The sequence below is a fragment of the Megascapheus bottae genome, chromosome 5 (genome assembly GCF_031878675.1).
Source record: "Megascapheus bottae isolate mThoBot1 chromosome 5, mThoBot2.hap1, whole genome shotgun sequence".
Lineage (NCBI taxonomy): Eukaryota > Metazoa > Chordata > Mammalia > Rodentia > Geomyidae > Megascapheus > Megascapheus bottae.
Window position 1 is genome coordinate 20,888,384 of NC_143513.1, and position 13,678 is coordinate 20,902,061.

The window sequence follows — 13,678 nt, forward strand, 5'->3', positions numbered from 1 at the left end:
TGAAGCCAGGAATAATTTCTAATTGTGATATGGTAAATCTTCTATTTATTAAATATGTTGACTTCAATTGAGTTTGCTTATCTCCTAGTTCCTTTAAAGTTACCTCAAGGTGATACAGCCGACGGTAAACACTATTCAGGTCCTCACTTGGGGTTTAAGACGGCCCCAGGGATACAGTTGAGGGTGTGTTCTGCTCTTTCAGGAGTGCTCGTAGGACCACTGAATTCCATTGAAGAATCCTACTGCAAATCCAGAATTGGTAGAATCGCTGGTCCTTACCTCTGTAGCACCACTGTTTAAGCCATGATGTTAAGTTTAATAGGCATCTCTTCATAGGAAAAAAGTCACAGTTCAGTCAAGTTAATGAACCTCAAAATTCAGATAAGAGTTATTTCTAATTGTTTCTCCACCATTGGCTGATCATTCATTGGTGTGATAAATTTGACTTTTAAGTACATGCACAAAAGGTAAAAAGCAATAGTTCTTTTCTTTTTCCTGCTAGTCATTCTGCTTTCTCATCTCCAGAACAAACAATGAGTATCTATAGTGAAAGTAAATGCCACTTAGAGCTTGTGAGTTAAATAATTTATTGCTTCTAGAATAACTCTGAGTCTCATAAAACAGTGTTATCACACAACAAAGATAGTACACATTCTACCACTGAACAGGAACCCCACACCCACACCCTGATTTTAAAAGTTGTCTTTAATGCCTAGGCCTAGAGTTCAAGTCCCATGACTGACCAAAAAAAAAAAAATGTCTTTATAGCACTTTAGTCAATAAGCCAGAAGCAGCAATATATATAAATGAGAGGTCATACTTAAAATGTCCTTTTTTCTTCTTCCAAAAGCTTAGAAGAAACCTAATGAACCTTCCAAGTTACAAGAGAGAAAGAGCACAGCATTAGAAGCTCATTAGCTAGCCCAGCAATTATGGCTCACACTTGGAATCCAAACTAAGAAGATAGCTACTTAGGAGATAGAGACCTGGAGGATCAAGCTTCAAAGCCAGTCCAGGCAGAAAAGTCCATAGACTATTTCCAATTAACCAGCAAAAATAAAAATGTGTGATTCAAGTGGCATAGTGCCAGCTGTGAGTAAAAAAAAAAAAAAGGCTGTGTGAGAAAAGGCACAGAGTTCAAGCCCCAGTTGCAGTGTATACACAAAATCAGCAGGGTGGAGAAGCAGTGTGCAGTGTATACAAGTGCATGTTAGAATATTTACCAGGCGTAAAGTCTTAGTTTCCATCCATGAGCAACAGCCACAACAAGAACAAAATCTCGAAAGAACGTAGTACCAGTTAAAAGTTGAGGTCTTCATCTCCTTAGTAGGAGAGATGGGCAGTGATTCATGGTACCTTGTTTGCAGATAGCCTAGTTACAGTGGCCATTTCTGCGATGCAGTTTAATCCTGGGCCTGTAGCTGTTAACAGGTAGCGGAGAGGGGCAGCTCTTTACTGATGATTTCCAAGAGTCCACACGTCACCCTTGAGAAAGTGCCTGGTGTGTCTCCCACCAAGCTTTCATAATGCTCATTACTCCATGTGATACTGGATGATCCATAAAGATGTCTAAGAGGAATACAGGAGTCCCTTTGCCTCTTATCCAAACATCTTAAGGCCCTGCACACAAATGAACACTGACAAGTTTCTTGTGATACATATATTTTATATTAGCAGATTCGTGGTATACATTCTCTTTGCAGTTTTTTTTTTATATTGACAGAGAACCAGACAATAAGTCACCTATGGTGCCACTAACTTAGCAGTTACGTCAGTTGTATATTCCTTCCATTTTGTGTAGAAGGTAATTGTTTTTCAAGTCACTTACCAGTGTGCAACTTAGATCCTTTCCCCCACATATAATAAGCACTTGCCTAAGGCTCATTTTCAAAGAGGTGATGAAAGCTTTATTTGCTTTATTTCATCCTTGTTCATATTTCTTAAAATATGAAAGAACAAAAGGTGGACGTGGGTGGCGTGGAAGGAAAGAGCACATCCTAATGTGCTTCTCCCCCGCAGCTGCCACTCCTCATGCCAGGACCTTCCGATCCCTGATGGGGAATTAACAGAGCCTGCCACTGGGAGCAGCCGCCCTCAGGAGACAGCCGTCAAACAGAAGGGCACAATGCACTTCCCTTCGATCAAAAGTGCCCAGAACTCATAAGAATACCACGTTAGTCATAGAATTAGTATCTTCATGTGCCTTGAGGTCTGGATTAAGTGGTAGAACACCTAAATTACAAGTGTAATGACAGGAGTTCAAGCACCAGAACTGCTGAAGGAAGAAAAAAGGAATTAGTGTGCTCATCAATGCATGTTCAGATAAAATGTACATTAGCTAGACTCCCAACAGGGAAGGAGTTAACATTGTAATACTTAAATATAATTGTTTTGTAGAGGTTTTGAAAAAAGTGTGTATATTATATATACATGTTCACACAATATATACATGTTCATACACACTAGAGACAGAGCATTTACAGTTCATTTTTCAATCACCAACATGTAACCTGCTGAGAGGCTACAGAAATTGCTTTCCCATGGTATTCACAATTTAAAATGAGTTTTAGATTGAAGTGTTCAAAGATTCCTATTTTGTAACACAGTCAACAGTGTATATAAAAGAAACATGGGTGGGTCCTTTATTTTTCAAGGAATGTGTTTGTATTATAGGAGCTAGCTTAGAATCTCAGCTCCACAGGTGCTAGAATCTAGCACAGGCCTCTGGCAAAAAGTAGTTCTAAGAGGACTTATCAGCACTCATAAAATAAAACATCACCTCTTAAAGTGCTTTGTATATAGCTTCATTAATCAATCAACTTCATGTGCCATTAGACCTCACTCCCAAAGTAGTACCTTAGCTAGCCTTGGCCTATAACCTGTACTATGGCTGACAGGCAACTAGTGTTCCCTGCCTAGAGCACGAAGTCCACTCAAGGAAATACAGAGAATTAGAGGAAGGACTTCAGAGTCCTTGGGGATGACGGCTTTCACAGATGACTGCATTCTCTCCAGGTTAATGTCGACCAAGGCAAACAAGCGCTGCACAATTCCAAACCTCTCTGTGTCTTTCAGAGGAGCCAATGCTGGGTCTTCAAGATCACATATTTCATCATCAGACAGAGCATGCAACTGGAATGACAAATGTAAGCTCATTTTAAAATGCCATAGAAAATCCATGGATTTAGATGCTAATGCACTGCTCTGTAATTATGAAAAAAGCAACTGATTTTTAATTCACCAAATGGAGCAGGAAAACCATTAAGATGTAATAAGATATATTTTGTTCCAGGCCAGAACCTTAAACCTGATTTTTATCCAATTAGTCCTCAAAATCCCCACTCTCACCTATGCCTTCTAGGCCCAGTAACTCCAACATCAGAAAGGTCCAAAGTACTTTGTTATACACTGTTATGTAAAGTTGTCTAGGTTTTTTTGTCTTGAAACATATTTGTGATCTTTTTTTGTGTGTGGTCTTCCATTTATGACACTATTTAGGACAGGCCATTCATATTATCAAGTTTTTGCAGTACTTTATTACTCAAAAGTACTTTTGACGGGTTTTTTCCCATATATTTTTTTATTGTAATTAATAGAAGGTGCATTATTTCACATACATTGATACCCTTTCACATGTCTTGGTCCCCATTTCCCTTCCCCCCACCCTTACCCCTCATCTTGTTTTCCCCCCTTCCCTATCCAATTTCAAATAACCAATTAAGAATATATACAATATCAGATAATAAGGTGAAATACTGTAAAAATATGAGATAACCAAGGGACAGCAAAAAAGATGAGAACAGTACATTTAAGGACAACAATCACTCATTATTTGGCTTTTGTTTCGATATCCTGGAGGTCCTTTCATTTAGCATTATACTATCTGGCCTTCTGTATCTAGGTTTTGTTCTATTGTAAATCTCTGCTAGGAGAGCCCAAGATTTCTACTGATTATGACAAATGAGGGAAACCAATGAGCCTATGTTCCTTTGAGTCTTAATATTTTTTCCAAGTCTTTCCATTTCTTTACAAATGGGGCAATGTCGTTCTGACAGCAGTATAGAATTTCATTGTATATAAATACCACATCTTCATATTTGTGATCTTAAATAGTATGTTATAGTAATTTGATGTAATTAATTTTAGGTAAGATGGCTTTTCATCTCTTTAAACAATAGCATGGCATTCTTTTTAACTAAAATGATTCTTTAAACAAATACCTTGCTATGTTAGGAAATAATCCCTCTTCTGTTGTGATGCTTCTTGATGTTCATTCACCTCTTCCACACTGCCCTAGGCTGACATGGACCAAAGAAATCAATGTTTGGGTGTCTCAATAGTCTCTACTGTAGACTGGTTCATGTGAAGCAGACATTGCCTGCCAATGGTGTGTTTCGCCAGGCCTCACAGAATTGATCCTTGATACTAGGACTTGTAGCTATGAAGTCTTGGTGTGGCATGTTGAGGGGACTTTTATTTACCCAGACCCCTCAAGGCTAACACAGGTGAGTTGATACCTGAGCCTATGGCATCACTCCTACAGATCTAGAGATACAGGGAAGGACGCGACCTTCTCCAGATTCTCCAGGGTGAGCACAGACATTGCTCCAGTAGCCATGGAGTTAAGGGGAAAAGTACTTAGGAACTTTAATAGGTCTCATGGGGGAGATGGCAGTTGCTGAGGCTTGTAGTACTGATAGCCACTTTTGTGGAGCTGTGGGTCCAGCTAGTACCTACTTGACCCAATGGACAAGCACAAGTGTTACCCAGACTTTGGGCGTGAAGAGCTGTGATTCAGTCTGTGAGCCATTGAGATTGTTCCCTGGTTGTCCAGTGTGTGTGGTGCAGGGCTGAATGCAGGACATGGGAGAGCCTTTCCTGGGTCCTGCAGCTCAGGTGTAGGTAGATTTGGTATATGGCTGTAGAACTTGATTGCATGGATGTAATATCCTTAGGAAAGCTTCCTGCATTTTGAGCCTACTTAGAGGTGCCTTCCCTCTAGTTCCCAAGGACAAGCGTGGTGATGCTAGGGCTTGAAGCCAAACACTCCTTGTTCTACTACTTAAACCATGCTAGGGCTTTTTTGTACTTTCAGACCTCCCCTAGTTCCTGTCAAGTGAGTGCAGTGGGTATTGGGGCCCCTGATAATTGGATTGGGCTGAACTGACAAGAGTGGGTAAAGTCTCAATGAATATTGTAATGTTCTAGGCTAGGAAGACGCTCCCTAGATCCTGCAGGTGTGGGTGGGGTCACAGGGCTGTGGAACTCAGCTCATGATGCAATCAAATGGGTGAAGCAAGAACTGTGGAAAAGGCACTTGAGATCAGATTAATGAGTTTGGCCTGGTGGTAGAATGCTTGCCTAGCATGCACGAAGACCCAGTTTAATCTCTTCTAAAGTGGTGCTGTGGCCCAAAGACAGTGCTCAGGCCCTAAGTTCATGCCACAGGACTAGTCTAAAAAAAAAAATGCAGAAAGTCAAGTAGCCCATTTCTATACCTTAGCTGTGCGCCAGTAGATTTGTTATCCTAGCTACTCAGGAGGCTGAGATCTGAAGACTGTGGTTCAAAGCCAGCCCAGCACAAAAGTTCTTGAGATTCTTACCTCCAAATTAACCACCAGAAAACTGGAAGTGGCGCTGTGACTAGCCTTGTGCTGAAGAGTTCAGGCCCAATGACAAAAAAAAAGTTAAAAAAAAAAAATCTGTACTTTACCAGGTACCAGTAGTATGAACCAAGATCCTCAGATCTCAGCTTCCTGGTGTAAAGTCAGCTGGGGTAGAGCAGTAGCTTTCAGCACAAGAACTCAGGGACAGTGCAAAAGTTCTGAGTTTGAACCAGGACCAGCACACACAATCTACAACTTGGTAGGAACCAGTGGTTCATGTCTATAATCTTAGCTGCTCAGGAGGCTGAGGATCATACTTTGAATCCCAAGTGGTAGAGCACCAGCCTTGAGTGAAAAAGCTAAAGGACAGTGCTAATGCCCTGAGTTCAAGCTCTAATACTAGCCCAGCACAAAAACCACCACTACATATTCAGTGTAACTATTTGGCCCATGCTGAACTAAGAATTATGGATTCTCTCTTCCCAGTTCAAAGGCCCTGGGTTCAAGCCCCACCACACATACAGTATGTTGAAGGAAAAATACCACTACAGGTGGAGAGCAGAGTACCTTCGATTCTGAAATCCCAGTTACGTTTGTGCCACTGGCTACAGAGCAGGACTTCCTTCCATACATTCTCAATGTCACTAGTGAATCTCAGGAAGGCTGGCTTGTGAACTGCTGAGCACTCAGATACTACACATTGGAGTAGCTCTAAAAGAGCTGCTGTTCAGCTCGCCACTAACTCATTCTAATGATAGTTTTTATAACAAAAGTGTAAGTAAGCACTGCCACCATAACAGAGAGGGTTATCAGACTGTATTCATGCCCTAGAACTCCAAGCTGTGGGGAAAATAACTGGCCGTGGGCAGGCTCTAGCCTCCCGAGTATGTGCCCCTGCAGTGTCGGGGTCAGTGACACCTCTGAGCTGCCCTGGAGCTGTTATAGATGATGTCTTATTAGATGTAGAGTCTCCCCTCCACCACCCTATTTCCCCATTCCTATGCCAAAGACCCCCCACCCCATGTTCTTACCAAGCAGCACAGCGTAGGAATCATCTGGAGTTTACAGCAAGTACTCAGAAGAGCAGCAACATTATCTGGCATTTCTGCAGGAAACAAAATTTGCATCATACTAGCCCAGTGTGGTGGTGTGTACCTGTCATCTCTGCGGTGGGGCGGCGGAGGCAGGAGCACTAGTTACACACCCAGCTTGGGCCATTGAGCAAGGCTTGAGCCCCTTCGCTCACCAAAAAAAACATGCCCCTGAATGATGCTTAGTTTCTATTTTTTACACCTTCTCACCAGCCAGTCAGGAGGAATGAATGTTTAATAATTGTTCAGTAAATGAGTGTAAGGTGCTAAATACACAGTAGGCCTTTTTGAAATGTGCAGGAATCCTGTCACTAGAGCATATTCCTCTCAGTCAGTCAGGGAGAACAATGTGGATTGTGGGAGAAAGGACTCAGCATGGAAACAGAAAGACCCTGTCATCCGGTGACATGGTTTGAGCCTCAGTTTCTTCATTTAATGGTAGATTATCTTCAGGAAGCATTTTTCAAACACTGAAAGCTATGAAGGGTCCTTTTGACCCATGGCCCCAAACATCATTTAGGGAGCATTGTTCAGCATAGACAAAGCTGTGGCATCACTGTGGCCTCTGCGACAAGGGCCCTGTCCATTCCCAGGACAAAGGAAATCAAGTCTGTTATTCCAAAGAGATATTAAGATACTCCCAAAATAAAACAGCTACAGTAATGGGGCTGGGAATGTGGCCTAGTGATAGAGTGCCTGCCTAGCATGCATGAAGCCCTGGGTTCAATTCCTCAGTACCACATAAACAGAAAAGCTGTTAGTGGTGCTGTGGCTCAAGTGGTAGAACACTAGCCTTCAGCAAAAGCAGCTCAGGGACTGTGCCCAGGTGTGGAGTTCAAGCCCCAGGACTGGCCAAGGAAAAAAAAGCTACGGTGCCTAAAAATAACCTCAATTCATCAGGTACAAGCTGAGCTGAAACATCACCTGTCGAAGCACCCGGGAGGAAGGGGTGGTGCCGGCTCAGGAATTGCTCTCACCTGCAACCATTCGCATCCTTGTATATATTTTTAAAAACAGCATGTATGCTAATGTATGCTAATTTTATGAAGTACCTTAATTGGCCTCACTCCAGATGCCATAATGAGTTTCCCCAGCAACCTCATTCATTTACCCGGCACACAAGACCATGGCAAGCAGGCTTCAGCCTATCTCTCAAGCTTATATTCTGGTAATAACCTCTTTGATCAACCCAGTCATCCATACCCCAGGGCCTTTGCAGTCACTGCTCCCCCTGCCTGGATTTCACTCTGCATGTGTTTTTATACCACTTTCAGTTTTAATGGAGTCTCCTAAGATGGATAAACTTAAAGATGACATCTGTTGCCATGAAAGCTAAGAATTACTGTAATTGTCTTCCAGTCTATGTAAATGAACTTGTGAATGGGTTACTAAAAATAATGAAGTAAAAAGGCAGCTTGTCACTGAACCTATGGTCTGGGGACAGGAGAGCATGGCTCATTCTCAAAAGAGCAAACAGGATCCTGCAGAGATTAATAGTGCCTTCAACTGTGGTACCTGCACCCTGACAAGGCCCTCAGCTGCCCATGGGAAGATAAAGGAGTTTTCATACTACCTAGAGAAGGAATGATGGGGCTAAGCAGGGCAGCTGGGCTGCTCGGCCACTTCTTCCCAAGAAGTAACAGTGTACCCAGCTTCCTCACCAAGGGGCACAACCCCTAGAGTCTCTGACCCTGAGGATAGGAGAAGCAGACAGGTGAACAGCCAGGGTTGGGTGGTCAGTATGGTAGGAGCCATGGGGCTGCTGGCTCGCTGGGAGGGGGAGGTGGGGGGGCTGCTGGCTCTCTGGGAGGGGGAGGGGCTGCTGCTAAGCCTTGGGCTGCCAGGGTCGGGGGTGACAAATCTGTAAAGAGAAGGACTGGGGGAAACAGCTCTTCCAAAAGCAAAAGAGGCCCAAGGTGGACAGTAAGTTTTCTCCATTGCTGGAGTCTAGAATTCTCCTCTGGCCTCTGCCTCTTACCCTCTCTGACTGGAAAGGAGGAACTTGCATTAATTACCAAACTTCCCACAAAGCAACCTGACTTCCACATTGCAGCAGCTTCTCTTCTGTTTCCATACCTGCAAGTGCGCTGACCAGGAAGTAGGCTGTAGCAAAGAGCTTCTGGTTGCTGATCTTGTCTTCAGGGCCAGGACACTCACTCTGTACCCTGCACCCCACCAGCCCCAGGAAGGCCGTCAAGTCCTGCTGCTGAGCAGCTTTCAGCCCACCTACAGCCAACACTGCCTGTGGGGACCAGAGGCCACTGAACATGTCATCACACTGTGGGGCAAGGAGAAAAAACGAGGCTGTGATAAAGGCCAGAGGCCAGGCACCACATTCCAATACACACACCCACACACACACCCATACCCATGTTCTTTACCTCCCAGGCACCACACTCCAATACACACACACACACACACACACACACACACACACACACACCCCCCCCATGTTCTTTACCTCCCAGGTGAAACAAGATGCTGTGCCCTTTACCTACTCACCCTTGTGACATTTCCTCCTAATGAGACTGGTAAAGCCTGCCTGAGTACCATCCCTCCACAGAGAGGGATGTTGAATCGATGCCTCTAGAATGTTGGGTTGTACCAGAGATTAAGAACAAGTGGCTACACACAGAACTGATGAGAGGACATAAAAGCCCTTTATTGTCCTCAGGCTCCAAAGAGTAGTGCTCTAAATTGAGTATGTCCCCAGCCTCACCTACACCCACCGCTGCCACTCTGCCCAGCAGTCGCCCTCTGGCTCCTGTCCATTCCCCACCTGCCACCTGGAAAGCTGATGTTCTGGCCACAGGGGGAGCGGGCTTGACATTTTCTTCTTGGAAAAAGCTATTTTAGGAAGCAAACATCATTGGCTTTTTGAATAATTTGTATTCTTCCTGGGGCTGAGCTCCACATTTCTAGAACACAAAGGTGTTCGGGGGTCATTGAACTGTTTCAACACCTTCAAGGTCTGTGGCTGGGAATGAAATTCCCACAGCACAATTCAATTTCAAGAGGGAAAAATACTATCCCAGAAATCAAAGCATTCAGTTAACCCAACTCCCCAGACAGTAGGACACCCAAAAGACAAAAGCAGGTTTCCAAAGCCACCTTACATACAAAAAAGTCTGGGCATTTGGGGTGGGGAGACAGCAAGTGGATCCTTAAAAATGATTTGTTTTGCAAATGCAAAACTAATGGTTAAGACACTTGTTCTACCCAGGAAATCCTGCTGCAATACTGAAAAACAAGTTTCTTCTGCTCTCTGTTCAAAATAGCAGAGGCAGTCATGGTTTTATCTGACAGCCCCTGGTTATTCTAGGCTGATTAGTTCCCAACCAGCATCTGCCCACCTGCAATCTCAGAATGAGACTTGATTCAAAGACAAGCTTCTTTGTAAGGATCTCAAGATGAGATTGCCCTAGATTGTGGTGGGTCCTAGATCCAGTGATTTGTGTCCTTAAAGGAGACAGTAAGGAGACACAAACATACACAAGATACACTCTAAAGAACATATGAAAGCAGCAGAGAGCACACCGACACCGCCACAAGACAAGGAATGGCAGCAGCCAGATGAGGAAGGCTTGCTTCTAGATCTCCAGGGGAGGCACAGCCCTGTCTACACCAGGATGTCTACTTCTGGTCTCCAGGATTCCCGAGAACACATTTCTGTGTGTGGCTGGTCACTTGTAGCAGCCCTGAGAAACTTATACACCCCTCTCTGCCTAAAGTCAGTTGCCTTTGTGCAGTTCAAAATTCAAAACCTGTAAACTAACGCAGACAAAAAGAGTTGAAAAGAGGTGGGGAAACAGCACCATTTCATTCCAGCTCCATCTACTGAGCAGCAGTGACACCTAGCAGGAGCTGTATGTCTCACCACTTGCTCTAGGGCCACCAGGAACTCCTCATCCAGCAGGATGGACTGCTGTAACAGATGCCACACAGCTGTCCGCTGCTGCTCCGGCAGCTCCACGAAGGGGTGGAACTTCCTCTCCAGGTCCAGGGTCTCTGTGGAGACAGAACAGACCCAGTGCCCTGCCTGCTGTGCACATGTCGGAACACAGCAATGCCGGCTTCTTACAGCTTCTCCCCACCCATCCCCTCACACACATCTCGCTGCCACCTGCCACACCAACTCAAATACATGGCACTCAGTAAAACAAGCCTGCAACTTCTCCAGTAACCTGGCAAACTCCCAAAAGGGAGAGAGGAGAAAGGAAGAGGGAGGCCCAGGTTTGCAGTGCAGGCTTCCTGTTCCCGGATTACATTATCAAGTCTAACCAACTAAAGAGTCCAACTCCCTGCTAGCAGACTTCTCAATGCTGAATTACAGAGCCTATGTTAGAAACATGCAAATTCCAAAGCACATTACTTAATGCATTTTCATAATGTATCTTTCGTGTTGAACACCCCTTTCTCAAAAGTACTGGTACCCACATGGTCCTGGCAAACAAGGAAATTCTCATCTACTCAAGGTGTGCACTGGGTCCATTGGTGGGGGCTTCCTGAGAGCCTCTCCCTTCTCTGTTCTATTTTAAGGGTAGTCAACAGCTCCTCAGCCAGGTGCTTGTGGCTCTCCCCTGTAATCCTCGCTTTTCACAAGGCTGAGCTCTAAGGATCATGGTTCAAAGTAAGCCTGGACAAGAATGTCTCCAAGACTCAGAATTGTGCCTTAAGTGGTAGAGTGCCAGCCTTGAGCAAAAACACTAAGCACAGCAGCTAGGCCTTGAATTCAAGCTTCAGTGCCAGCACACACGCTTCTAGTAAGTTGAGCCCAATGAATATTTTTTAGAAAATAAGGCATTTATTTCTAGGTATTTTTTTTGGCCAGTCTGGGGCTTGAGCTCAGGGCCTGGGCACTGTCTTTGGACACTTTCTGATCAAGGATAGCTCTCTGTCACTTGAGCCACAGCTGGCTTTTTCTGTGTATATGGCACCAAGGAATCAAACCCAGGGCTTCATGCATGTTACATGAGCACTCTACCACTAGGCTATGCTCCCGGCCCATTATTTAACTTTTAGTATTGTATCTTGATATCTATTTCAGAAAAACATACTAGAGTATAATATCTGATTTAATTTTAGATTTTCTATATTAAAATATTGTTTTTTCAAAAAAACATGTTTGCCTATGCAGAGCAGTATACTAATACAGAAATGCTGCCCAAAGCCAGGGGAAGAGGGTGGAGAAAGAGACGGGAGAAGTAGAGAAGGGAGAGAGAAAAGAGGAGAGAGAAGTGCAGTAATCTGACCTATTCAGGAACAAACACAAGTAGATGTCCTAGAGTCCTGACTTGAGCAAAAGGTAAGGCCACCCACCCCTGCCCAACATGCCTGGCTGCCACCACACCACAGCCATCTAGAATAGTCCACTATCAAGGAAAACCCAGCTGCAGTGCAGTCCCTTTCTATATTATCAATAGGAAGAACGAGACTGGTTTTCATTGCCGAACCTTCCAACAACAGCATTCTGTAACAAAAAAACATCCTTTTATCCAGAATACATGGAAGCCCCAGGAAGAAGCCACCGCTCACTTTTTCATTGTGTGTGTGTGTGTGTGTGTGTGTGTGTGTGTGTACACCCCAGCATGCATTGGGGCTTGAACTCGGCATTTTTACTCAAGGCTGGTGGATGCTCTACCACATGAGCCACACCTTCACTTCTGGATTTTTGCTGGTTAATTGGAAATAATCTCAAAGACTCCTGCACAGGCTGGCTTCAGACCTCAACCCTCACAACTCAGCTTCCTGAGTAACTAGGATTATAGGCATGAAATGCCCTGCCGTGAGTTCTTATCTAATTACTTGTCTGTCATCTCCATCTCCTACGGGATGCTGCAGTCTGAAACCTTATCGAAAAGAAACCAATCTAGAAAACCACAATGTTCCGTGGGCTCCTCAGGAGTCCTGGCCCTCTTCCTCTTCACACCAAGTGGCCATCCCACAGAGCACTGTGCCTGGGATGCTGACAAAGCATCACTGCTCTTGCCAGTGAAGCCTGGGATACAATGGAAAGCGGTCCAAAAGGTGGGTTCTCTAGCCTGGCTGCTCACTCATTATTCATCATCAGCAAGCTTCGGTGGTTACAGGGAAGGATGGTGCTTCACTCCCCAGGCCCTTAGCCCAACCCAAGGGGATTCCTGCTGAGTAGACCAGGCTTCAGATTAGAGATACTACCTGGCAATGTTCACAATGAGTCACTGAGCCCAGGAACCCTTATCACCTCTTGGAGCAGAAGGGTTTCGTAGCCTCCATGGGCCACACCCCACTGAGCTAGCAATACCTTTTTTAAAAACATGCAAGGGTCCATGGTCGGAAGATGACTCATGCCCGGCATCTGCCATGTCCACAAACGTAATGTCTCTGTAGTCCAGGGTGTCCAGGTAGATGTCGTCAACTTTCCTCTCATGCTCAAAGCCACCATGCTTCTCTTGGAGGAGGCAGAATTCTGTAGTGCAGAAGGAAAAGACAGGCCAGGCATGGCATCAGCCTAGCTTGCACACAGCTTCCCCTACCTTTACCTCACTCAGGGTGGAGCAGAGACATATCCACACACAACCACTTCCTACCCACTTTCTGCAGCCTGATCAAAAACGTAACCACTACCTACAAATGCACCCTCAGTAGCTGTTCTGAGTCCAAAGCTCTCAAGAGCAGTCTCTCTAGCGCTCTCACCTGGAGTGCCCTGTCTAGTTCCTTTCTCTTGGACTACACTCACACTCTCTAAACTGTTCTGTGTCCCCTTTCTGTGGAGTGCCCTCTCCTGCAGTGCCTGTTGTCTGAGTGTTCTCTCTTTAGAGGGCCCTGTTTCTGGAGTGCCATCCCTCTGGTCTGCCCTGTCTCTTGAGTGCTCTCACTCTGGATGTCCAGACAAGTAGAAAGCCTCTGGTCTTTCACATGTTGGGAGTATAATCTCCCGATCTGAACAAACAACTCTAAACAGACAAATAACATCCACTATGATCAACAAAATTGAGGAAT

General features: G+C 44.7%; 1 protein-coding gene across 1 annotated transcript in view; it reads right to left on the reverse strand.

Moving 5' to 3' along the window:
* Positions 1–570: 570 nt before the first annotated feature.
* Gsdme (gasdermin E) overlaps positions 571–13,678 on the reverse strand; it is a 47,282-nt gene continuing 34,174 nt past the window's right edge. The window contains exons 6-10 of the mRNA XM_090332776.1: positions 12,981–13,145; positions 10,575–10,705; positions 8,774–8,975; positions 6,638–6,711; positions 571–3,132 (exon numbers count right to left, since the gene is read on the reverse strand). Coding sequence (XP_090188902.1) covers positions 2,902–3,132; positions 6,638–6,711; positions 8,774–8,975; positions 10,575–10,705; positions 12,981–13,145 — 803 coding nt within the window. The 3' untranslated portion in view covers positions 571–2,901. The remainder of the gene's footprint in view (positions 3,133–6,637; positions 6,712–8,773; positions 8,976–10,574; positions 10,706–12,980; positions 13,146–13,678) is intronic.